Source organism: Populus euphratica, unplaced genomic scaffold (assembly GCF_000495115.2).
Source record: "Populus euphratica unplaced genomic scaffold, PopEup_1.0 scaffold204.1, whole genome shotgun sequence".
In the NCBI taxonomy this organism is placed as follows: Eukaryota; Viridiplantae; Streptophyta; class Magnoliopsida; order Malpighiales; family Salicaceae; genus Populus; species Populus euphratica.
The window spans coordinates 301,075-324,961 of record NW_011500087.1 but is presented as its reverse complement, the minus strand read 5'-3'; the positions used below and the strand labels follow the sequence as shown (position 1 = coordinate 324,961).

General features: G+C 35.8%; 3 protein-coding genes across 6 annotated transcripts; 2 read left to right on the top strand and 1 right to left on the bottom strand.

Annotated features, from left to right (window-relative positions):
- Positions 1-3,940: 3,940 nt before the first annotated feature.
- LOC105109026 (glutamate synthase [NADH], amyloplastic-like) lies at positions 3,941-15,032 on the top strand. 2 transcript variants are annotated; one of them, XM_011003601.1, is made up of 22 exons: positions 3,941-4,783; positions 4,865-4,984; positions 5,102-5,215; positions 5,323-5,475; positions 5,673-5,773; positions 5,859-5,955; positions 6,437-6,546; positions 6,699-6,802; positions 6,925-7,104; positions 7,206-7,549; positions 7,641-7,711; positions 7,811-8,280; positions 8,415-9,284; positions 9,592-9,746; positions 10,012-10,173; positions 10,264-11,862; positions 12,144-12,359; positions 12,465-12,733; positions 12,920-13,225; positions 13,376-13,643; positions 13,812-14,069; positions 14,227-15,032. In XM_011003601.1, exons 1-22 carry the CDS (start codon positions 4,367-4,369, stop codon positions 14,524-14,526), a joined length of 6,684 nt encoding a protein of 2,227 aa, XP_011001903.1. In that variant the 5' UTR covers positions 3,941-4,366; the 3' UTR covers positions 14,527-15,032. The 2 variants fall into 2 exon arrangements, with proteins under 2 accessions (XP_011001903.1, XP_011001904.1); XM_011003602.1 differs by lacking the exons at positions 3,941-4,783; positions 4,865-4,984; positions 5,102-5,215; ... (1 more) ...; positions 5,673-5,773; positions 5,859-5,955 and adding an exon at positions 6,040-6,156.
- Positions 15,033-15,388: 356 nt separating this feature from the next.
- LOC105109024 (uncharacterized) lies at positions 15,389-17,428 on the bottom strand. Of its 3 annotated transcripts, none has more exons than XM_011003599.1 (3): positions 17,267-17,428; positions 16,287-16,432; positions 15,389-15,652 (listed from the first exon to the last, which is right to left on the bottom strand). In XM_011003599.1, the coding sequence occupies exons 1-3, from the start codon at positions 17,355-17,357 to the stop codon at positions 15,635-15,637; spliced, it is 255 nt and encodes an 84-aa protein (XP_011001901.1). In that variant the 5' UTR covers positions 17,358-17,428; the 3' UTR covers positions 15,389-15,634. The 3 variants fall into 3 exon arrangements, with proteins under 3 accessions (XP_011001901.1, XP_011001902.1, XP_011001900.1); XM_011003600.1 differs by having other exon boundaries at positions 16,287-16,420; XM_011003598.1 differs by having other exon boundaries at positions 16,287-16,453; positions 17,267-17,427.
- A 2,979-nt stretch (positions 17,429-20,407) lies between these two features.
- On the top strand, positions 20,408-22,973 carry LOC105109022 (putative RING-H2 finger protein ATL21A). The gene is made up of 2 exons (XM_011003595.1): positions 20,408-21,127; positions 22,284-22,973. Exons 1-2 carry the CDS (start codon positions 20,428-20,430, stop codon positions 22,712-22,714), a joined length of 1,131 nt encoding a protein of 376 aa, XP_011001897.1. The 5' UTR covers positions 20,408-20,427; the 3' UTR covers positions 22,715-22,973.
- The last annotated feature ends 914 nt before the right edge of the window (positions 22,974-23,887 follow it).

Below are 23,887 nucleotides of genomic sequence, written 5' to 3'. Positions count from 1 at the left end.
ATATAAAAACAAGTCATGGATTGATCTAGGGAGGTTTCATGTGATTGGATAATTTCTCAATCCATTTTACATGGTATAATATTTTTTAAAAAATTTTGTACATATTAAGTTAAATTTATTTTTGTAATTAAATCAAATATAAAATATCCATATCAAAATTAATTAGAGAATTAAAGAAAACACAATCTCATGAGAAACCGTTACACTAGTTAGACTCACCATTGGTCCAAACTCGTGAAATGAATGGATCTCACTATTTATTAATTTATGATAGAGTTTAGATAATTTACCTGATGGATTAATGGTGAATATGGCTCCTGTAATGATTTTGTCTTGACAATTAATAGGGAATATGGCTTCTGATTATGTTTTCGCGTAATAATAATAATGAATAACTATAACTGTTATTCATTATTGATGCGAAAGCTCCGGATAATTCAAGTTGATTTTTTCGATATGAGTTATATTTGATATTGATTTTTAAGTTGGATTTTAAAATTATAATATTAATTATTTTTATTTTTTTTATTGATATAAGTTAATTCTCTCCATATATAACTTGTTTTAAAATGATTTTTAAATTGAGTTTTTAAATTATTATAATAATAATTTTTATATTTATATATTTTAAATTGATAATTTTAAAATTGTGAGTTTTTTACAATAATTTTTTATAAATAAAAAAATATTTTTGAAGACACACCTCCTTTTATTTTGAAATTACAAAAAATTATTTTTAAATTATCTAAAAAATATATTTATTTTTATATCGCTGTCTCCGTATTTTTAACTAAATATATTTTTATCTTTATCATTTTTTTTTTATCTCAAAATAACCATCAAATACTACATTAAAAATATACCATAGTAAACCAACCAAAACCATTAATAATTTTGACTAAAATTTATTGGGTGAGTTTAATCGAGTAAGTAAGGCCAACAGTATGTAAAAACATGGGGTTAAGAAACCTTGTATGGCTTGACGAGTCGTCTATGGATTCGATTGATCTACCCCGATAGTCCAGACTCATGAAATGAATGGATTTACTATTAATCTATTAATTTATAATAGATTTTACTTAATTTATATGATGGATTAACGGTCTCCTGTAATGAACTTGTCTTGAAAATTCATTTAGAGTTAACCTTAATAAACATTACCAAAAAGATACCCATTTATACATCAACTAAGGAAGATATTGTTAAATAATATTTATATTGATGTATTTATTAAGAATAGAGTAATATTATCAATTTAACTTATATATATATATATTGTATTTAGATTAATATTAAACACTTATAATCTAGTTTTTTTATTTAATTAATTATTTTAACAGATCTCACTCATAGATTTGTTTTTTTATGATGTCATAAATTGTGCAGAAATTGACTTGTCAAAAAAAGTTTGAGAAATCTTTGTTTTCAAAATCTTGCTGCATTATTATTATTATTATTATTATTATTATTATTATTATTATGAAATTGATATATAATTCCAAACGGCATCAGAATTACAAGTAACTTAAGCGCAAAAATTAAATAAAATAAAACAACACAATAACTGTCAATGTTTTGCTCCAAAAACAACACGCAGGAAATTAATTGTAAGAAACAAAAAAAAAAAGAAGAAGTAAATTTGTTTCTTTCTTCTGACCATGACATGGCTTCTTCATTGGCATGGCACCAAGTATCTTTTTAACTGAAGCAATCCCCATGATTTAGTCAAAGTAACAAAACGACATGACCATCAGCGCTCCCCGCACCTCATTGCATATGTCACTCAAATATGAATAACAGATTTGCATCATGTAGAAACAAACAACAAACAATGGGTGCCGACAACAGTTTCATTTCCTTGTCATGCTTATATTGTGTGCTGCCTTCTAGAAACACCCAACCCCCCCTTTTTTTTCATATTTAATTAGTTTCAAAATGAAGCATTGTTTCCTTTTATTAAAATCTTAACTTTAAATACTTCTGAAACATAATAGAAACAATATTTTAGAGTAATTTTTTATATTTTTAAAACAAACATATAAGGAGACAAGGATGCTATTACGTGAAAACCCAAGTATATATAGGGTTTTTTTATAAAACATTATTTGTGTTAGATTAATTTATTAAATTTTTTATTTAATTCGTTAGTTATATTTCATGTTGGATTTTAATTGTTAGGGGTGTAATCTTCATGCAATATAAATATAATTACCAGTTTGAATTAATTAATAAAACTTGAGAGGTCCATCTTTCAACTGTAAAAAAAATTATTATGTTTTAAAATGTTTTTTATTTAGAAATATATTAAAATAATATTTTTTTTAAAAATATTTTTGATATCAGAATTTTAAAATAATATAAAAATATTAATATAAAGTAAAAAATAAAAAAAATTATCATTTTTTAAATTCTATTAAAACACAAAAACAAGTAGGAAGAACTTGAACCACACATCTTTAAATTTTTTATTTTTATTTTGAAAAAGCTTAAAATCAATATTTCTTAGTGTTTTTTTTTATTTTAATATATCAATATTAAAAATATAAAACATAAAAATTTATTTTAATATATTAAAAAAATACTTTAAAAAATAACTATCATAAACACAACCGTCCATTAAGTAACGGAAGCACCAACCACCCATTGAGTAACGGAAGCCATCGCAACCCATTGTGTAACGGAAGCCATCGCAAAGTTCATATAATTACAAGTTTTACTAGTCTACCATCAATGTGTATCAATTTTCCAGATGTATTATTGGATTTTTTTTCTAAAATAAATCACCTTAATTAGGCAAGTTAATTAAAGTTGTGGCGGTAACTGACGTGGAAAAAGGCGTTAACTGTTGGCCGCATAAAAATTCCAGCCGGCAAGAAATCACGCATACAATTGGCCGCGTATGAATTATTATTTTCCCCCCTCTTTTGGGATAGTTAATTTTCGTCATGGATAGCATCACATTACGTGGTCAACCACCCACTTCAAGTTAAACAACATCTGCACCTGAACCCTTACTTAAATATGGCATAAACAAAGTATCTAATTATAGTTTTATATTTTTTTCAGACAGCGATTTAGTTGATGTTTTAAGATAGAATAGAAAAAAGTGATATTTATATTTTTAATCTTTTAAAATATAAAAAATTATTCTAAAAATATCTTGAAGATAAATTAACTTTATGTTTTTATTTTTGTTTATTTCGATTAAACATGTTTCTGTTTATTCATTATTTCTGTTTTAGGATATTAACTAAATAGAATCTTAGTAATTAAATAACATAAAAAAATTGAATTTTTTTTATTATGTAGTATTTATATTTGACTAAATTATGTGCAATTGATTAAATCATTTAGTAATTATATTTACTAAAAAACCTATTGCTTGTCTTGATTCATAATCCTTTATTTTTTTTAATGTTATTTAATACATTTTTTTTACTATGAAAGTATTTTTAAATTTATTTCCATTAAATTTAATTTACATTCTTAACTATAACTCTAATTCAAATAACTTAATAATTGATTACCCAACAATATGGTGATTTTACTCATATTATAACATAGTATTCATCACCAAAAAATATAAAATATATAGAAAATTTGTATATTCTTTTTCTTTTTTGTTAACATTATTCTTCAAAAAAAAGTTATGGACAACCTTTATTTTATTTTCCATACAAATCCATTCGCTAAACATTATTTTCCAAATTAAATTTAACCTCATTCAGGCTCGGTTACCGAACCTAAAATAAACGGCAGCCTCTCACGCCCCCTACGGGAAAGATAGGCATGTCTATCCCAATCCCTCCCTCCATTCCTCCTTTGGTCCCGCCATGAGCGGTTGTCGCGTGCCGCATAAGACACTGCACACGTGTCAACTAAGCTGTCAAACCATTTCATCACTCCCTCATCTATATATTTAACTCTCTCCGGTTCTCATAAGACATCTCTACCGAGCTACCTACCGTCAACCTTCTCTCAAAGCCTCTCTCCACCCGCAACCGTTGCTGCTACTGTGCCACTTCTTCTTCTCCACCCTTACCCCCCCCCCTCTATTATCTATTTCTTGTATTCTCTCTTCCTCTTTTGACTTGTTTGTTTCCTTCGTATTCTTCCATGCTGGATCTCGTAAATTCCGTCTGCATGAACAAATCTTGTCTGCAACTGTAACAAATCTTGTCTGCAGCTTTACAGATATTCTGGAACCGATTAGATCTGTAATATTAAATCAGCTGTTGGTTTTTCAGGTTAATTATTATAAAAATACAAATCTAAACGGTAAAAAAGGATACTTCTTGTCCGAAACAACCTCAACTCTGTGTCCAAATCCAATCAGTAAATACCGGTGGTGGCTACACTAACAATAATGTCGGCTGCTGCTTCGAGCTCGAGCGCTATCCTTCAACCAAAATCTGTGAAATCTTCAATTTCCTCGCTTAACAAATCATCATCCTGTGTTTTTTCTCCTTCGCTTAATGTTGCCACGGCAGCATCTATTTCTCGACGGAGAGGGAGGGTAACTCGATGCGTTTCGGCGAGGAACTCGGCGGTTGTTGAGAGAAAATCGTTTTTAGGAAGTAAAGTGCGCGGCTTTCCATCGGAGAGGTTGCATTTTTGGCTGTCGGACGGACCGGGCAGAGAGCCGAAACTACGAGTTGTGGTCCGGTCTGCATTGTCTGGTGTGCCGGAGAAGCCGCTTGGGCTTTATGACCCGTCTTTTGATAAGGATTCGTGCGGGGTTGGTTTTGTTGCTGAGTTGTCAGGGGAAAACAGTCGCAAAACGGTACGCTATTATTGCTGAATTTTTATTTACAGGACCATTTTTTTTCCATTTAAAAAAAAAGTCGTGTTTTTTTTTGTAAAGGTGAACGATGCTTTGGAGATGTTGGTGAGGATGACACATAGAGGAGCTTGCGGATGCGAAACCAATACTGGTGATGGTGCTGGGATTCTTGTGGCTCTTCCTCATGACTACTACAAGGAGGTGTGTGTTCTTTATTTATTTTTTAAAATATTAAATTTCATATCTATATTGAGTTTTGACTTTCCCTAATGGATTTTTTTTACTGATTTTTTTTTTATTTTAAATTGGTTTATTCAGGTGGCTAAGGATATTGGGTTCGAACTGCCTCCTTCAGGGGAATATGCAGTGGGCATGTTCTTTTTGCCCACATCTGATAATCGCAGGGAAGAAAGCAAGAATGTATTCACCAAGGTAATTTTGAGCCTCACTTGTCTAAATTGAATCAAGTTGAATTTCATTGGTTTTTAATTGTTTTTGACATTTTTTTAATATATTTGTTTTTGTTTTTGATTGTGAAGGTTGCGGAGTCTCTTGGGCATACAGTACTTGGATGGCGACCAGTACCAACAGATAATTCTGCACTGGGAAATGCTGCTTTGCAGACCGAACCTGTCATCGAGCAGGTCTTTCTTACAGCCACTCCTAGGTCGAAGGCTGATTTTGAGAAGCAGGTAGTTTTTTTAACTGAATTTCTTAAATAGCATAAGAGGTAATTAGCATCACAAAGCAATTGTAGCTGTCCATGTTTGAGGTAGAGATGAAGAGGAAGAAGGGATTTGTTTCAGGTTATGAAGAATGAAAGTGAACATTTTTAAACGTTCAGGTTCCACAGTTGCGTTGTTGATGGTTGTTTGTACTGGTTTTGCAGATGTACATATTAAGGAGGGTGTCAATGGTAGCTATCAGAGCTGCACTAAACCTTCAATATGGTGCTGTTAAGGACTTTTATATCTGTTCCCTTTCCTCCAGGTTTGTGCGTCATTAGCTATATTATACGGGCTTGTCTAATGCTTCTCTAGGCATAATTATTAATTCCTTTGATTGAATTCTGCAGGACGGTTGTTTATAAAGGTCAGTTGAAGCCTGAACAGTTGAAGGGTTACTATTATGCAGATCTTGGGAATGAAAGGTTTACGAGCTACATGGCCCTGGTAAATATTTTATCCATTCACTTTTCTCCTATTACACTAACACGTACTTCAACAAACAGCATGGGAACCACTGGTAACCGAAGATATGCAAGGTTGAGGAATGACTTCTGAGGCATTGAAGTTGAATGATCTCTTAAGTTCTTCCACACCCTTGATTACTATTTGAATTTGGATGCTGGAATGGATGCCATGGGTGAGTTGGTAAGAAACCTCATTGTTGAAAGTAAGAAACTTAATGCAGTGCTGTCCATGATCACTTGTTTGAGAGGGTAACTTCCAGTTGGTGGTTGAAAGGAATATTTTGTTTGGTCAAAGGTAGCTTAGGGTTTGCTTGATTCTTGTATAGGCGCTGCAATAAAAGTTTATTGAAGTGCCCTGAACAAAAATCCAATTCCTGTTGTTTTCAGACCAGTTTTTCTTTTCATGAATTGAGTGACTGAAATCATAAAATAACTTTCTTGGCTCCTTTCTTTTGGTTTAGGTGCACTCACGATTTTCAACAAATACATTTCCTAGCTGGGATCGTGCTCAACCCATGCGTGTCTTGGGCCATAATGGGGAAATCAACACGCTTAGAGGCAATGTGAACTGGTAAGTACCCAAGCAACTGAGAGACGGTTTTGTCTTTGCTCAGTGTCTTTGGTCTACAGATGCATGGTTATATGCTCTTTTATCTCTCTGGAATAATTATGGGTTCTTCTTTGTATGTGAAACAAAATATGAAGTTTAAGATTGCTTTTCAGGATGAAGGCTCGTGAGGGCCTTTTAAAGTGCAAGGAGCTCGGTCTCTCAAAGAATGAGATGAAGAAGCTTCTTCCTATTGTAGATGCTAGTTCTTCTGATTCTGGTGATTTTTTTTTTTGAAAATTTGGAGCCATAAATCAATATAAAAAGTGTATTTTTCAGTGCATTTCTAGTATCATATTTATAATGACTTGTTTTTTGAAAATATTCTGATTTTAATTGCAGGGGCTTTTGATGGTGTGCTTGAGCTTCTAATTAGATCCGGGAGAAGTCTCCCTGAGGCTGTGATGATGATGATTCCTGAAGCCTGGCAAAATGACAAGAACATGGATCCTCAAAGGAGGGCACTATATGAATATTCCTCAGCCCTTATGGAACCATGGGACGGGCCTGCACTTATCTCATGTAATTGTTTTGGACAATTTTTTTTATCCTCTTCAAATTCCATCATGTGCAATGTTTGATTTGTTCCCTTTTGCTCATTTCTTGTTTTATTTTATTTTTAGTTACTGATGGCCACTACTTAGGAGCTACTCTGGATCGCAATGGGTTACGTCCAGGGAGATTTTATGTTACACGAAGTGGACGAGTTATCATGGCCAGTGAAGTTGGTGTTGTGGATATTCCTCCTGAAGATGTCCTTAGGAAAGGAAGACTTAACCCTGGAATGATGCTTCTGGTGGATTTTGAGAAGCATATTGTTGTAGATGATGAAGCCTTGAAGCAACAATATTCCCTAGCAAGGCCCTATGGAGAGTGGCTGAAGAGGCAAAAGATTGAACTCAGTGACATAGTTGACTCAGTTCAAGAATCTGAGAGAGTTGCTCCAGCCATTTCTGGGGTTGTCGCCGTATGTCTTTTACTCACTTTCAATAACTTCAATTTTTTCTCTTTTTGTGTGTCTTCTAGTCTAATTGTTATTACATTTTCCTTCAATTCAGGCATCTGATGATGATGACAGTATGGTGAACATGGGCATTCATGGATTGTTGGCACCATTAAAAGCCTTTGGGTATGTAAATCTTGTGTGTTGCATCAACTTTCTCGAGCTTTGGGAGCTGATGCTTGTATAAAAGTCGTTTTATGCTGATTTTGTATTGATCTCATGCAGTTATACTGTTGAAGCCTTGGAGATGCTGATGCTTCCCATGGCAAAGGACGCTACAGAGGCTCTTGGTTCGATGGGAAATGATGCTCCCTTGGCTGTCATGTCTAACAGGGAAAAACTCACTTTTGAGTACTTCAAGCAAATGTTTGCTCAAGTGACAAATCCCCCAATTGATCCTATCAGAGAGAAGATTGTCACTTCCATGGAATGCATGATTGGGCCAGAAGGAGATTTGACAGAAACAACTGAAGAACAATGCCGCCGTCTCTCTCTAAAAGGCCCACTTTTATCAATCGGGGAAATGGAAGCAATCAAAAAGATGAACTATAATGGTTGGCGAAGCAAAGTTCTTGACATAACTTATTCAATAAAATGGGGTAGGAAGGGATTGGAGGAGACTTTAGATAGGATTTGCACTGAAGCTCATGAGGCAATCAAGGAAGGTTATACCGTATTGGTTCTTTCTGACAGAGGTATGGCATCCATTATTTAACTTACAGTTAGCAAAGCTCATGTAAACTCATGCATTTTGAAGTTTACTACAGCATAGTAATCTATCCATGTGGGCAGTGAATTAACCTCTTTTGGTTGTTTTTTTCATGTTCAGCCTTCTCATCAAAGCGTGTGGCTGTCAGCTCCCTCTTGGCTGTTGGTGCTGTCCACCAATATCTTGTAAAAAAGCTTGAGCGTACTCAAGTTGGGTTGATAGTTGAATCTGCTGAACCACGTGAAGTGCACCATTTCTGTACATTGGTTGGTTTTGGTGCAGATGCCATCTGCCCATACTTAGCCATAGATGCCATTTGGAGATTACAGGTTGATGGTAAGATCCCACCAAAATCCATTGGCGAGTTACACTCAAAGGATGAGCTGGTCAAGAAGTATTTCAAAGCAAGCAACTATGGCATGATGAAGGTGCTTGCTAAAATGGGAATTTCAACCTTGGCATCCTACAAGGGTGCTCAGATTTTTGAAGGACTGGGCCTTTCATCAGAAGTGATTGACAAGTGCTTTGCAGGAACCCCAAGCAGGGTAGAAGGAGCAACATTTGAGATGCTTGCTCGTGATTCTCTTCGTTTGCACGAGTTGGCGTTTCCTTCCCGTGCTCTCCCTCCTGGAAGTGCAGAAGCTGTAGCACTGCCCAATCCGGGGGATTATCATTGGAGAAAAGGTGGTGAGATTCACCTTAATGATCCTCTTGCTATTGCAAAACTTCAAGAAGCTGCCAGAGTTAATAGTGTGGCTGCCTATAAGGAATATTCTAAACGTGTTCAGGAGTTAAACAAAGCTTGTAATTTGCGTGGGCTTTTGAAGTTCAAAGAGGCAGATGTGAAAGTTTCTTTGGATGAAGTAGAACCAGCCAGTGAGATTGTTAAAAGGTTCTGTACTGGGGCAATGAGTTATGGATCAATATCATTGGAGGCACACACCACGTTGGCTCATGCTATGAATAAAATTGGAGGAAAATCAAATACAGGTGTGTTTGATGTAGTTTTTTATGATACTTGCTGATCGCTTTAAATTAGTGTCAGTCATAAATATCGTTTCTAACTTTTCCTCTTGCAAAAGTTCTTACCTCCACACCTTTCACAAGAACACCATTTCTTCTTGTTTTTTGTTATCTAAATTATTGGTTCTCTCTGGGTTTTTTTTAAGGAGTAATAATAAGTAATTTTTGGTTGCACAAAATTTAATAAATTATGGTTCCCCAATCCTTTATTTTTCTGTCCCAATCTATTTGCTTCATACCCACGTTGTAATTTATTTATTTTTATTTGCTGAAGGTGAGGGAGGTGAACAACCATCTCGTATGGAGCCTCTTCCTGACGGTTCAATGAATCCAAAGAGGAGTGCTATTAAGCAAGTTGCAAGTGGGAGATTTGGAGTTTCAAGTTACTATCTTACAAATGCTGATGAACTGCAGATAAAGATGGCTCAGGTATTTGTCAAAACAACACATTTGAACCAAAGCTTTCTTATGCATCATTGTCTGGATGTTGTCAATGTGTGCTCTTCTTTAGCCATGCATTCCTGCTGGAACAGAGGTTCCTGTTGTTTATGGGTTTATGTTCATGGCAGATGATGCCGTGTTTTTGCATCTTTTAACTGATACCTTTGGCATTTGGTGAGGTTAAATATGAAATGAATTTGTTAATCTTTTGTCAATTGATTTTAGACTGATAATTGGATGCCTTGGATCACAGGGTGCCAAGCCTGGTGAAGGAGGTGAGCTTCCTGGCCACAAGGTCATAGGAGACATTGCAATTACCAGAAATTCTACTGCAGGGGTGGGTCTCATTAGTCCTCCTCCCCATCATGATATCTATTCAATTGAAGACCTTGCTCAATTGATTCATGACCTTAAGGTATGTGCATTTGCTGCCTCACGTGCGATGTCATTGCTTCATATACATTCAGTTGGTCACTCCTGCTGATACCTTTTTTTTCCTTTCCAGAATGCCAATCCATCAGCTAGAATAAGTGTCAAGTTGGTATCTGAAGCGGGCGTGGGAGTAATCGCCAGTGGGGTGGTGAAGGGACATGCTGATCACGTTTTGATCTCAGGCCATGATGGAGGTACAGGTGCTTCTAGATGGACTGGCATCAAGAGTGCTGGGCTCCCATGGGAACTTGGTTTGGCTGAGACCCATCAAACACTTGTTGCCAATGACCTTCGTGGCCGAACAGTTCTTCAGACTGATGGCCAACTAAAAACTGGACGAGATGTGGCCATTGCGGCTCTTCTTGGTGCTGAAGAATTTGGCTTCAGCACTGCCCCCCTTATAACACTTGGCTGCATCATGATGCGAAAGTGCCATAAGAACACCTGCCCCGTAGGCATTGCTACTCAAGATCCAGTGCTGAGGGAAAAGTTTGCCGGAGAACCAGAACACGTTATTAACTTCTTCTTTATGCTAGCAGAGGAGCTCAGAGAGATCATGGCTCAGCTTGGTTTCCGTACTATGAATGAGATGGTTGGTCGTTCAGACATGCTTGAAGTTGATAAAGAAGTTGTTAAGAGCAATGAGAAGCTGGAAAATATTGATCTCTCCTTGTTACTTAGACCTGCTGCTGACATTCGACCTGGAGCTGCCCAATATTGTGTCCAAAAGCAGGATCATGGTTTGGACATGGCATTGGATCAAAAACTCATCAAACTTTCTGAGGCTGCATTGGAAAAAAGTCTTCCTGTGTACATTGAAACACCTGTCCGCAATGTGAACCGTGCTGTCGGAACAATGCTTAGCCATGAAGTTACTAAGCGTTACCACTTGGCAGGGCTTCCTGCAGATACTATCCATATCAAACTCAAAGGAAGTGCAGGGCAGAGCCTGGGAGCTTTTCTTTGCCCAGGCATTATGCTGGAGCTGGAAGGTGATGGCAATGACTATGTTGGTAAAGGATTATCAGGTGGGAAGATTGTAGTTTATCCTCCAAAAGGAAGCCTCTTTGATCCGAAAGAGAACATTATAATTGGTAATGTAGCTCTTTATGGAGCCACAGGTGGTGAAGCATATCTTAATGGAATGGCAGCAGAAAGATTTTGTGTCCGTAATTCTGGAGCAAAGGCTGTTGTAGAAGGCATTGGTGATCATGGCTGTGAGTACATGACAGGTGGGACTGTCGTTGTTCTTGGGAAAACTGGCAGGAATTTTGCTGCTGGTATGAGTGGTGGCATTGCTTATGTTCTCGATTTGGATGGGAAATTCAAATCTCGATGCAATCTTGAACTTGTTGATCTTGATAAAGTTGAGGAGGAGGACATTATGACTCTGAAAATGATGATACAACAACACCAGCGTCACACAAACAGCCTACTAGCTAGAGAAGTACTTGCTGATTTTGATAATCTTCTGCCTAAGTTTATCAAGGTCTTTCCCAGGGATTACAAACGTGTTCTTGCAAACATGAAAGAGGAATCTGCCTCAAAAGAGGCTGCTGAGCTTGCTGCTAAAGAAGCTGAGGAGAAAAATGAAGCAGAATTGAGGGAGAAAGATGCTTTTGAGGAGCTCAAGAAGATGGCAGCTGCATCTTTGAATGGGAAATCCAATCAGGTAAATTCTTTGATAGTCTCCCCTCAATATGCAACTCTTGTATTCTGCTTTAATCTTCTACAAAGAAAACGAAGCTTCTCAAAGTTACTATATTGATGACAGTTTTAAAAAACGTAAGCCTCTTCACATACTTTGTTAATTAGTGTATGAAACAAAGTTATAATAGAACTAAGTTGCATTTAAGTTGAGCCTATTTATGCTTTATCTATTCCATATGTGGTTTTATGATTGGTGAAACGGTTTTTAGAAGATCTAATATAAGATTTTGATATTCACAAAAGGTTGTAGAAGATGAACCACTGAAAAGGCCTACCCGGGTTAATAATGCTGTCAAACATAGAGGCTTCATTGCTTATAAGCGTGAAGGTGTTCAATACAGAGATCCAAATGTTCGAATGAATGACTGGAAGGAAGTTATGGAGTCGCCAAAAGCTGGTCCTCTATTAAATACGCAGTCAGCCCGTTGCATGGACTGTGGCACTCCTTTCTGTCACCAGGCAAGAGTTATTCTACTTTTTATCCTGTGTATGCACGGTTGTCAATTTCACACTATTTTTAATCAATTTTTTTCACCTTATATCTTATTTGATTGGATATTTTAGGAAAACTCGGGATGCCCTCTTGGAAACAAAATTCCTGAATTTAATGAATTAGTGCACCAAAATAGGTGGCGTGAAGCATTAGACAGGTTGCTTGAGACAAATAACTTCCCAGAGTTCACTGGCAGAGTTTGCCCTGCACCTTGTGAAGGTTCCTGTGTTCTTGGCATAATTGATGATCCTGTCTCAATAAAAAACATTGAATGTTCAATTATTGACAAGGCCTTTGAGGAGGGTTGGATGGTTCCGCGGCCTCCCCTCAAGAGAACTGGGTATGTCTTTAATTTTTGTTGGCAGTACGAGTAGATGCTTTTTATCTCCAAGTTTTGGCATCTTTTGAACTGATTGCGGTTTCTTCTCTGCATCTGGTCTTTTTAAATGGTGCATTGATTGGAGTGTATGAGTTTGCTATATGTTAGCTGAATGAAGAATGTCATTTCATGTATTTTTGCTTGCAGGAAACGAGTGGCTATTGTTGGAAGTGGGCCTTCTGGTTTGGCTGCTGCAGATCAACTAAACAAAAGGGGTCATTTGGTGACTGTGTATGAGCGTGCTGATCGAATTGGAGGGCTAATGATGTATGGAGTTCCCAACATGAAAACTGACAAAGTGGATATAGTTCAACGTCGTGTTAATCTTATGGCCAAGGAAGGCATCAATTTTGTGGTCAATGCTAATGTTGGTATCGACCCTCTGTACTCTCTTGATCAGCTACGACAGGAGAACGATGCTATTGTTTTGGCAGTGGGAGCCACAAAACCTAGGTAAGTCACAAGTAGAGAACAAATATTGGATGTCATTGTTGGATTTTACATCCTCGTTAACAGATGGTATTCCAAAGAACTTTCTTGCTTGCCTGGTGGAAATTTATTACTTTTATGTAGCGTTGGAGGAAATAATTCTCTTTGTTGCAGGGACCTTCCGGTACCTGGTCGGGAGATGTCTGGTGTCCATTTTGCTATGGAGTTTCTTCACAAAAATACCAAAAGTTTGCTTGACAGCAATCTACAGGATGGTAACTACATATCTGCAAAGGGCAAGAAAGTAGTTGTCATTGGTGGAGGTGACACTGGAACAGATTGCATTGGGACATCTATTCGCCACGGTTGCAGTAGCGTTGTAAATCTAGAGCTTCTACCTGAGCCACCGCAAACTAGAGCTCCAGGCAACCCATGGCCACAGGTACGAGCTTTTATTCTGTTGTTGCATGTTGCCTTTAAACCGTGTTGATTTTTTTTCATAATCTCACAAACTCGAATAAAAGTGACATGATCAAAATGCATGCTGGTAATGGCACTGCGCCCAAGCATAAGATGTTATGAGCGAGTTCTAATCCTTTTCTTGTGGCAGTGGCCTAGAGTATTCCGGGTAGACTATGGGCACCAGGAAGCAGCTTCCAAGTTTGGGAAAGACCCAAGGTCTTATGAGGTGTTGACCAAGCGTTTCATTGGAGACGAAGATGGGAACGTGAAGGGACTTGAGGTGGTACGTGTCCATTGGGAGAAGGATGCTAGTGGGAAATTTCAGTTTAAGGAGGTTGAGGGCTCTGAGGAAATTATTGAGGCTGACCTAGTCCTGCTAGCTATGGGATTCCTTGGTCCTGAACCGGTTAGTATTTCCTTGCTCGTCTTCTTCCTTCTTTTAGATTTATTTTAATCTAGCAATTGTTACCACTTAAAAGCTGATTTATTTTTTATTCACTAAATATTGTGCATGGTTTGAACTTGTTTGCACATCACTTCTCATGGTGTTTTGTTTTTTCCAGAATGTGGCAAAGAAGTTGGGCTTGGAGCAAGATAATCGATCAAACTTCAAGGCAGAATATGGCCGTTTCTCGACAAACATTGAAGGGATCTTTGCCGCCGGGGATTGCAGGCGAGGCCAGTCGCTAGTTGTATGGGCAATATCAGAAGGACGACAAGCTGCTTCCCAGGTGGACAAATATCTCATGAAAGAAGAGGATGTTACCATTAGCACTGATAATACCCAGGATGAACTTGTCAAGAGGCACAAAGACCTCACCAAGAGGCATCAAGACAGCAGCAAACACACTGTCATGACATAATCAACCCATGAGATTTTCTTTTGTTGCTCACTCAGTACTCTGAAGATATGGAACCGATACACAGGACTAGGATTAATAATCGCATAGAATGATGCCATGCAAGGAATAAATTGGCGAATCACCAGAATGGTGTCCGGCTCCCGCATATGAAGACTTGCAAGATTGGGTAGACGTGAGAAGTAGCATGTGTGTAGCTGGTATAGAAGTTAGAATGATTTTGGTGTTCGTTCTTTTATAGCTTTCAACCTGCTGGCTTGAAAATCGTTAAGCTCTTCTGGTGTTGAGAAATAATGTACAGCTTTGTCTCTTGAATATTTCATGAAAAATGTGGGGAAATTATTTACTTCTTTATTGTCCAGTTATTTGTTCTCGAGAAACACGATCATTTTTGTGAGATGGATAGCCTCGTGCCTCATTGTTTAGCTATAAGGGGGTGCACCTCCATACACAAAAGTGCAAACTTCTACTGAATTTGATCTCTTATGGAAGCTGAAACTATTCTACCTAAGGTTTGGAGGATGGATTTAAATCTTGCTGCTGCCCATTTTTCTTGTACAATTCAATATTTTATTTTCTATTACTCTTCCCTATAGTCAACTGAATTAAGGGATTTGCAGGATGTCTGTGAGCTAATAGGAAGTAGCAATATCCTATGCATTCTCTCCTTCGAGTGACCCAAAAAAAAGTGAATAACCACTGAAAAAGAACAGAGGCTCTGCCAACTGTTAGGAGCTCACCATAAGTAACAGCTAACTAGTACCAAGATTTAGCCACATTTGGTCTCTGTTATTTAGTTTTGTCTTGGCTGTTGAGGTTGTAGGAGTGATTTCCCTGGAACTAGATTGCAGAGAACAACTCAATAACAGCAAAAGGATGATAACTTGCCAGGAAAAAGCCAAAAATAATGCAATGTTAACAGGAAACGATTACAGAAATTTTGAAAGAACGTATCCTCCTTACATTGAAAGACACTAAGGCACTATTTCACCCTTTACTTATTCACTCCTTCATACATATGTAACAAGGGTTAATAGTACTAAAGGATGGAATTTTGTACCAGAAAATAAGACAGCGGTGACCTTCTTTCATAAGCTAATTGGTCGTAGAGTCAGAAGGTGCCGCCCAGCTGCAAGAGGTGACAAAAGGAATTGGTTTTGCGAGGAAAAAATATTTTGATGAAACAAGAAGCAGAAGCAGTTGAAACTGTATTCATTGTACCTTCCAATTCCGAATTGGTTTAGAGAGGAAAAATATTTAGATGAAACAACAAACACAAGCAGTTGAAACTGTATTCATTGTACCTCCCAATTCCTCACTCATAGTTCCTTGGTTTATAGACAACATAAATTTTAAATGAAAGTGGACCATTTGAAAGCACCTAATCGAAGATCCAGCTTTTGCTCCTTATTTCGTTCAGACAGTGAGAATTTTTTAGGAAACAATTCTCAAAGAAGATTTTCTTCATTTGTTTCTTCTTTTAATTCATTTCCATGTGTTCTTAACTAATATCTAAAACTACTATCCTGGACACAGCTGGGGTTCACTGGTGCAAATTGGTGATGCTTGTTTGGTTCAATTAGCCAAATTCTAACAGTTCCTAATTGTCATATTACGTGACCTTGTCAAAATGTTAAGTATCCTAAAGCAAAGGTTACAAGATCTCATTATCAAAACTTCCGGGCTTCTGATGTCTCTTTATGCTCCAACAATTCTGACCCAAGCATTTTGAATCCCATGAATGGAAAAAATATACAGCATACCTGAACAGCCTCAATTTCCCTTTCTGAGACAGGTGTGCGTCTTGGCTGAAGAGAAGCTTTGCCTCCCTCAGCAATATTGGCTGGAGATGCGGGAACTTCCGAGCTTGACATGATAAAATGATGAATCTCTGTATCTGTTGACGCAGCTTGAGTTTGGGGGACAAACCCCACGCAGAAGAGAACAATAAATTACTTGAGATCATCAGGATTACAAGATAAAAAAGGCAAATAAAATGGTGAAAATAGTAGACAATCAAACATAAATGCTGGAAGTGAAAATTACATTACTCGGCCAAAAGTAGATATTTAGAAAATTCTCAATGTGCACATGTACAATAAATACAGAAGATTGGCTAGCGCCTCATTTAGTGATCAAGCAAAACAAGTGACCACCAGAGTCATTAATCAGATTGCATTATGACGACCTTGTATCCGTAGAGAAACAAAAACAAGTAGCGGGTTTTAATTGCTATAAATCCAAAGGTCATTTCGTTTAAAAAAATTGTAACTTTTGACCTCCACCATCGACTCATCTATATAACATCATAAATCACATTATCAGAATCTAATTTCTCAGACAATCACTGCCTTCGTTCTAACCATCTCTTATCCCTCCACTATAATTTCCCCAACAAATCTTCAAATTACAATATATTTAGCTCACAAAAGCTTATAATTTATGCTTGAATACTAAGCAAAAACACAAGCAACTTGTTTTTAGATTCCGCTTAACCAACCAACTCCAAATGTCGATAACCCTATCAATTACAGCTAAATTGGTCAAAAATTTTCAAAGATCACAACGTTGGATACATGAGAACGGAATCTACTTCTTTATTTCTCCAAAGAAACACACAGAAACCGAAATTCAAACAGAAAACAGTAAAAAAAGCAGCAAAAAGTCCCACAAAAATCAAATTATATATAGTTAGTTATGAAGGCAACAAAAAGGAAAAGAAAAAAAAGGAAGAAAAGGGAACCTGAAGATGAAGATTTTGCGTGTCTTTGAGGGAATTTAATGCGTGGAATTCTCTTGACTACGTGTGCTGCTGCTGCTGCTCCTCCTCCCATTTCTCCCTTCGAAGTTCCAAACTTTACCTTCCTCTCTCTCCCCTATCAGAAAGAGGCAATCCTATCTCTCATGTGGAGTCGTGGACTATGATTTATCTTAATGGGCTGGACCCAACTAGTTTAAAATATATTGGGCTGGGCTTAGCTGATTGAATTAGGTTAGGCGAACTTAATAAAAACCCCTGACCTTTTAAGTTTTTCTTGAATAGGCCCCTGGCCTATTTTTTATCTAAATTAGATTCTCAGCTAATTTACAAGTTGCAATACGAGTCAGATAAATAAAAAGTAAATGCAAAGGAATTTAAATATAAAATAATATAAGTATACGTGAGTTTCAAGTATAAATTTTTTTATTTTAAAATATATTTTAAAAAATAATATAAACTATATCTTAAAATTTTATTTGACAATTTAAAATTTTAATTAAAATAATTTTTTAATATTTAATAGCTTTTCTGACTGCTAGTGCTTCTCCTTGCAAGGCTGTTCTACACGGGCTTCGAAAAGCGCTTCTTCCTAAAGCAGTCCCTTCAGAATTTCAGCACCCACTAGCAATGTTTGCATCATTATCCTTAGTCTTGATAGTAAAAAATAGTCCCCGATTGCTAGTAATTTGCTCACTGTTCTAAGTTCTTATAATGAATCATCAAAGTCTCCAAAAATGGGGTTTGGTTCTTGTTCAATCTTGTCGAATCATGTAGTTGGTGGAACACGTTGTGTCATACAGCCCTAATTAAATTGGTTCTGAAGCTTCATGTTTGTATCTTTCATATGTGGCGATAAGTGCTTTGAAACAAGGAATATTGCATTTCAATTTCATTATATAATTTGGCAAGGATGTTAGGTAAGTAGTAAGTGCACCAAGTGAAAAAAAAATTACAACAAATGTAAAATGATGGAAATGTGTTTACAATGCTTGTAATTAAGTTGTTGGATAAATATTAAGATATAATTTATATTATTATAATATAAAAAACTTTTAGGTTTCAATTTATATGGATTCATCACCTTAATTTTATTAATTAAATAAGAATAGAAAAATTCAATCTCTTGATTGTCTAGTCATTAATTATGCCATATTAAAATACCATTTCAACTAAAAAAATTAAAATTTCAAATTAAATAATAAAATATAATTTATACTACTCTTTAATACTTTATACTCCTAATATTTTTTTTTTCTAATAAGTTTCAAGATGTAAAGGCTTATATTGTAGATATGAATAATGCAAGCACATCTTCATGTCATTCCCAATATGTAGGAATATTTGACCCTCACAGCTAATATTTTTGTTTTTAATAAGGGAAATATTAAGAGTTTCTTTATTATTATACTAACCTGCTTGATTCACTGTAATAATAAATAATCACTAAATTAAAAATATATAAATTTAAATAGTCGTGTTTAAGATATAATCATATTATATATGATATACAATAATTATTCTGATTGAATAATTGTTGAGTGTTATTACTGATTTTTATTTTTTATTTTTTATTTTTGTGATAGATGGTAAAAATATTTTACGAATGTAATATTTGCAAATCATGGTAAAAAATGCTATTCAACTGTGAGCCAAGAAGCCATCATTTTCTCCATATCCAATCTCCTTACGTGACACTATAGACGCGTGGCAATTAGACTTCTTGGTCCTGATATAATTTAAACGACTTGGTTGACTTTGATTTTTATTACAAAAAATGTCCTAAATGGACTTGTTTATCTATACTGTTTTGTTGTTATGTTCCAACTTTATGCCAAGTGAAAACTGCACCAGAATCAATCCTATGCTTCTTAAGCTTCCTTATAGGCTTAAATTCAATTAAAGCATATTTGTTATAGAATAATAAGATTTAAAGATAACAAACTAAACCAAAAAACATGGCTAAAAAAAATGGTTTTTTAAAATTTGAATGTAAATGTATATTTTGTTTTTTTAACTTTGCAAATTATAAACCTTTTATCCTTAATAATTTATAAAATTTAATTTTGATTCCAAACTATATTTAAATCTTGAGAATTGGTGTGAGAAATGAAAGAAATAATATTTAAATTTTGATAATAGATAGAGAAAATCTTGACTAAAACCGATTTTGACCATAAAAACAAGTGATTTAGATGTTAATGAATTTTTTTTTATGATGAAAGTGTATTCAAGATTTTTTTTTCTTTTAAATTTGCTTGAAATGTTCTATCTAGACTTGAAAATAATTTTGATTTTGGATTGATTGTGAGTTTTGAAGTTAATTTTTAAGTTATTGGAGCTATAAGTATGTTTTATAAGGTATTATAAGGTATTTAGAGTGTTAAAAATTAATTTTTTTTATTTAAATCAGAATAGCTTGATTCTCTAACAACCAGATGTCACTGGAATCCGGGCAGGGCAATGCAGACAGCATGTTGGCTGCAATGGTTTTTCAAAGAATTAAGGATTGTCCACCCTTTAAGAAAAAATAAATAAAGCACCTGTCGTTGGCTGCTTCAGACCATTGCACTTAGGCTTTTTCTAAAGGCTCAAGAGCTCTATACCATCTATGCTCGAGAGACCAGGGCTTTTTTTTTAATCTATTACAATTAGATTTTTTAATTTGTTTTAGTTATTTTTTAAAAAAATTAGGCTTTTTCTAAAGGCTCAAGAGCTCTACACCATCTAAGCTCGAGAGACTAGGGTTTTTTTTTTTAATATATTACAATTAGATTTTTTAATTTTTTCTAGTTATTTTTTAAAAAAATTCATTACTTTATATTTAATATAATTTATTTTGGTTTGATTTTTTTTCTAATACCTTGATTTTTGGTTAATTATTAATTTTATAAGTGTTTATTTTAGATAAACAATTATAAAAAATAATTATTGAACTCCAATTAAATACATGATCCAGATATAGTTATTTCAGTTGGAGAGGATAAATCTTCAAAATTTATTTTGTTAAATAAGTAATTTTTAATTTATTTAATTATATACATTCAAGAAAATGTTTGGAAATCTGTTTTTGACCATTGGTATCTACATATAATATTCTCTTACCAGTGCATGGACGTCACAAAGCATCAAACTTTCTCCGCCTTATGGCGTACACTAGCAAAGTCATCTCCTTCATCTCCCTCTCACTTTTCCTCTCCTATCTTAACTCTGCAACAAGCCAAAATCATTGCTTAAAGACTGCTTGTAGCAGCAACGAGCCGGTGATTCGATTTCCTTTACGGATTAAAAATCGCCAGTCGAGTTCATGTGGTTTTCCAGGTTTTGACATATCCTGTGGTAGCTCCAATGAGACCGTATTAGAGCTACCATCATCAGGAAAATTTAGAGTTCAAGCTATAGACTATGCCGAACAAGAAATATGGATCAATGATCCGGAAAACTGCCTCCCCAGTCGAATTCTCTCGCTTGATCTCTCTAACTCTCCTTTCTCTGGCCTTTACTATCAATCCTTCATGTTCTTTAATTGCTCATCTTCTGATTATAGGAAATACGGGCTAAATCCAATAGCTTGTCTTAGTGGCTCTACGTATACAGTTTTTGCTACATCTTCTTTAAGGATTGTTGATTTTCTACAGACATGGAACTCATCCTGTAATTTGACCAGGATTGTTCCTGTTCCAGTTATGTGGCCATTTTATCAAGAAATCTTGTCCTCGGACCTTAGCGAGGACCTGCTTCTCACTTGGGATCAACCTGACTGCGGAAAGTGTGAGTCGCGTGGTGGACGGTGCGGCTTTAGGACCAACTCTGGTGAAACCGTTTGCTCAAACGTTCCACATCGAGGTAATTTGCTTTATACTCTCTATGATCTTTGCCTATTCAATTCCCATATAATTTTATTTTTCTTAATTTTGGCCATAATTATGATGACAAATGGTACGTCCTTGGGATTCCATTTCAAGAAGCTAGCTAATGAGATAGCTAGTGATAGCTTGCAATGCAAAACCTAGCTAACTCAAAGCTAACTATCAAGCCATAGAAACCTCTTTTCATATAGATTTTTTCCCCTTACAAGAGGGTCTAAATTAATAGACCTCAGGATACAAAATAGTAGGTTTTTCTCTTTCGTTTTAAATCTCAATATTCCACTTTTTTTTCTTCATGTTCGAACTTGAGAATTTCAAATAAGAATTTCAATTGAGTTAAAGATCCCTAAATAAAATCTCAAATATTGACCACTCTAAGTGTGTTTTTGTAGTTATTTTCGTTTAATAATAATCAACTCATTATCAATTCTAGAGAATTCATCAAAATACAAAAGCATTAAAGAGGTTGGTGTGAATGATGGTGCCGATAGATTTAACCCATAATTGCAACTTATCTCTATTGACTTAAGCAACTTATTCTAGTAATTTAATTGTATGATGGGATATTAATCTATACATAATAGATTAGTTGCGTGAGGTTAGCCTGCTAGATAATTTAATATCAAGGCTAGTGATTGGCTGCCAAGGGTATCGATGGTGACCAATTATAGATGGAGTATAAATTATCTTTCTCCAAAAAATGCCAAGGAAATGAAACGCACTCCTCACTTGAAATGGCGCATTTAACACTTTCTAGATTGCAATCTTAGTTTTGGATGGTTGACACAGTCATTTGGAGAAACTATACCAATGGCTTCATTTGGTCAACACTTTCCCATTTGGCCCCACGAGGAAATTTTATATAGCTCAAGTGCTCAGCCCATATGGTCTCAAACCAAATGCCACGGAGAACATGGACTATTCTCATTGGCTTACATAATGCTCTTCGTCTCCATTGGGAGTAGTCTTTCTCCTGAGAAAATCAGTGGCAAATATAGCTCTAATATCTTTCTCCAATGGATCCTGCCTACCATTATCAAAAGTCTTGTAGCACTATCCATTAGAATATTCTAAACTTCTTCCTAACAGTGTACACATGCCATGAACTAATCTACTGTCTACATTATGATCAGGAGTTCATAGGAAAGCTTTTTATGCCATCACGCTAGCAGCTGGAATACCAGGGGCATTAATTCTACTTGGTCTCCTGTGTTTCATCTGTGGTAGGGTAAAGAAGTGTGCTCGAAGGAACCCATTAGGAGGTCTACCAGAAATCAATTCCACCGTTAATCCAGAAACTAGGGTTATTATTGCTGGACTAGATGGACCAACAATAGAGTCCTATCCCAGAATAGTCCTTGGTGAGAGCAGAAGGTTGCCCAAGCCTGATGACAACACTTGCTCAATATGCTTGTGTGAGTACAAGCCTAAGGAGACGCTCAAGACAATTCCTGAATGCAAGCATTGCTTCCATTCTGATTGCATTGATGAATGGCTGCTGTTGAATGCTACTTGCCCCATTTGCAGATATTCTCCAGAAAGATTGACACCGGCTGAAATTTGATGAGAATCTTTGTTTTGTGTTGCACTCCTTGCACGAGTTACAATGCCTGTAAAGGACTGTTCCCCAGCTTCTTTTTACTTTCTTGAATCTTTTTTTTTTTTTGAAAGTTTGTAGTTAGAGAAAGAGGAATTCGAAGAGATCATTTAGATATGGTGAGTGTTGCTAATACTCGTGTGTTTTCCATGGAATGTAGCTCATGTTTAATTAAGGGAACAATGGGGTTAAAATTTATTTCTATAATCATCTATTTGTGTTTAATGCAAATTTAAGGCGCAAAGGTTGGGATGATAATGTTGCTTAAAGAGGTGCGGACTTCCTAGAAAAGTAAAATATGATGTCTTAAAATTCATAAATCAAACCAAAACAAATAAATACGTGCAAAGCAAAGAAACAAATCGAGGGAATTTAGAAATTGGAAAATTAAATAATTGAAGAAGCGGCCTCCGTGCTGGAGGAATTGTGTTTCCAGAGGTTGAAGAAGCCATGAGGGAAAAGAAGCAAGGATGGGAGAGTTGAGAATGCCATATCGAAAGAGTAAAATCAAAAGACGGTAGGAATCAATAAAAATAGACTGAAGCACAGTTGTAAAACCCGAACAGGATGGATCTTTTTTTTAAAAAAATATTGCTAATATCTTGAGCACAATCTACAACCGGACACGACCCTGACCCACCATCTGGCTGGATCCGAACAGCAATATTGTGGCCATGGACCAAGCTGACTTCATCGGAGACCACATTCTGTTTGATATCAAACTGAGTAGGGTAACCGGATAGGTTGGTCGGTGAGCTTGGCAGCTTATATTGCCTGACCCACAATCTCCAGTTCCACAAGAACAGTAATTTCGAGGCATTGGCAGCACACTTGGTCCATGGATCAGGCTTGTCGAATATCTCTACGGTAGCTGGTCTCCTTTCGGCAGTCAATTCTCCAACGGAGGGACTAGAGGAAAGCCACGCCGTGTCTCAACTAAAGTAATCAACAGAATGCTAATAAATTTTGTTTTGACTATAGCGTATTTTAGTTTGATAGAAAGACAACGAAATGAAGAAAGATTCAACAATTAGGAAAAGAATGAGAAAGCACGTACGAAAGATTCTCCATCGACAATTAGGAAAAGAATGAGAAAGCACGTAAGAGCTTTTTCACCCATTGTATCTTTGCTGTGATTGT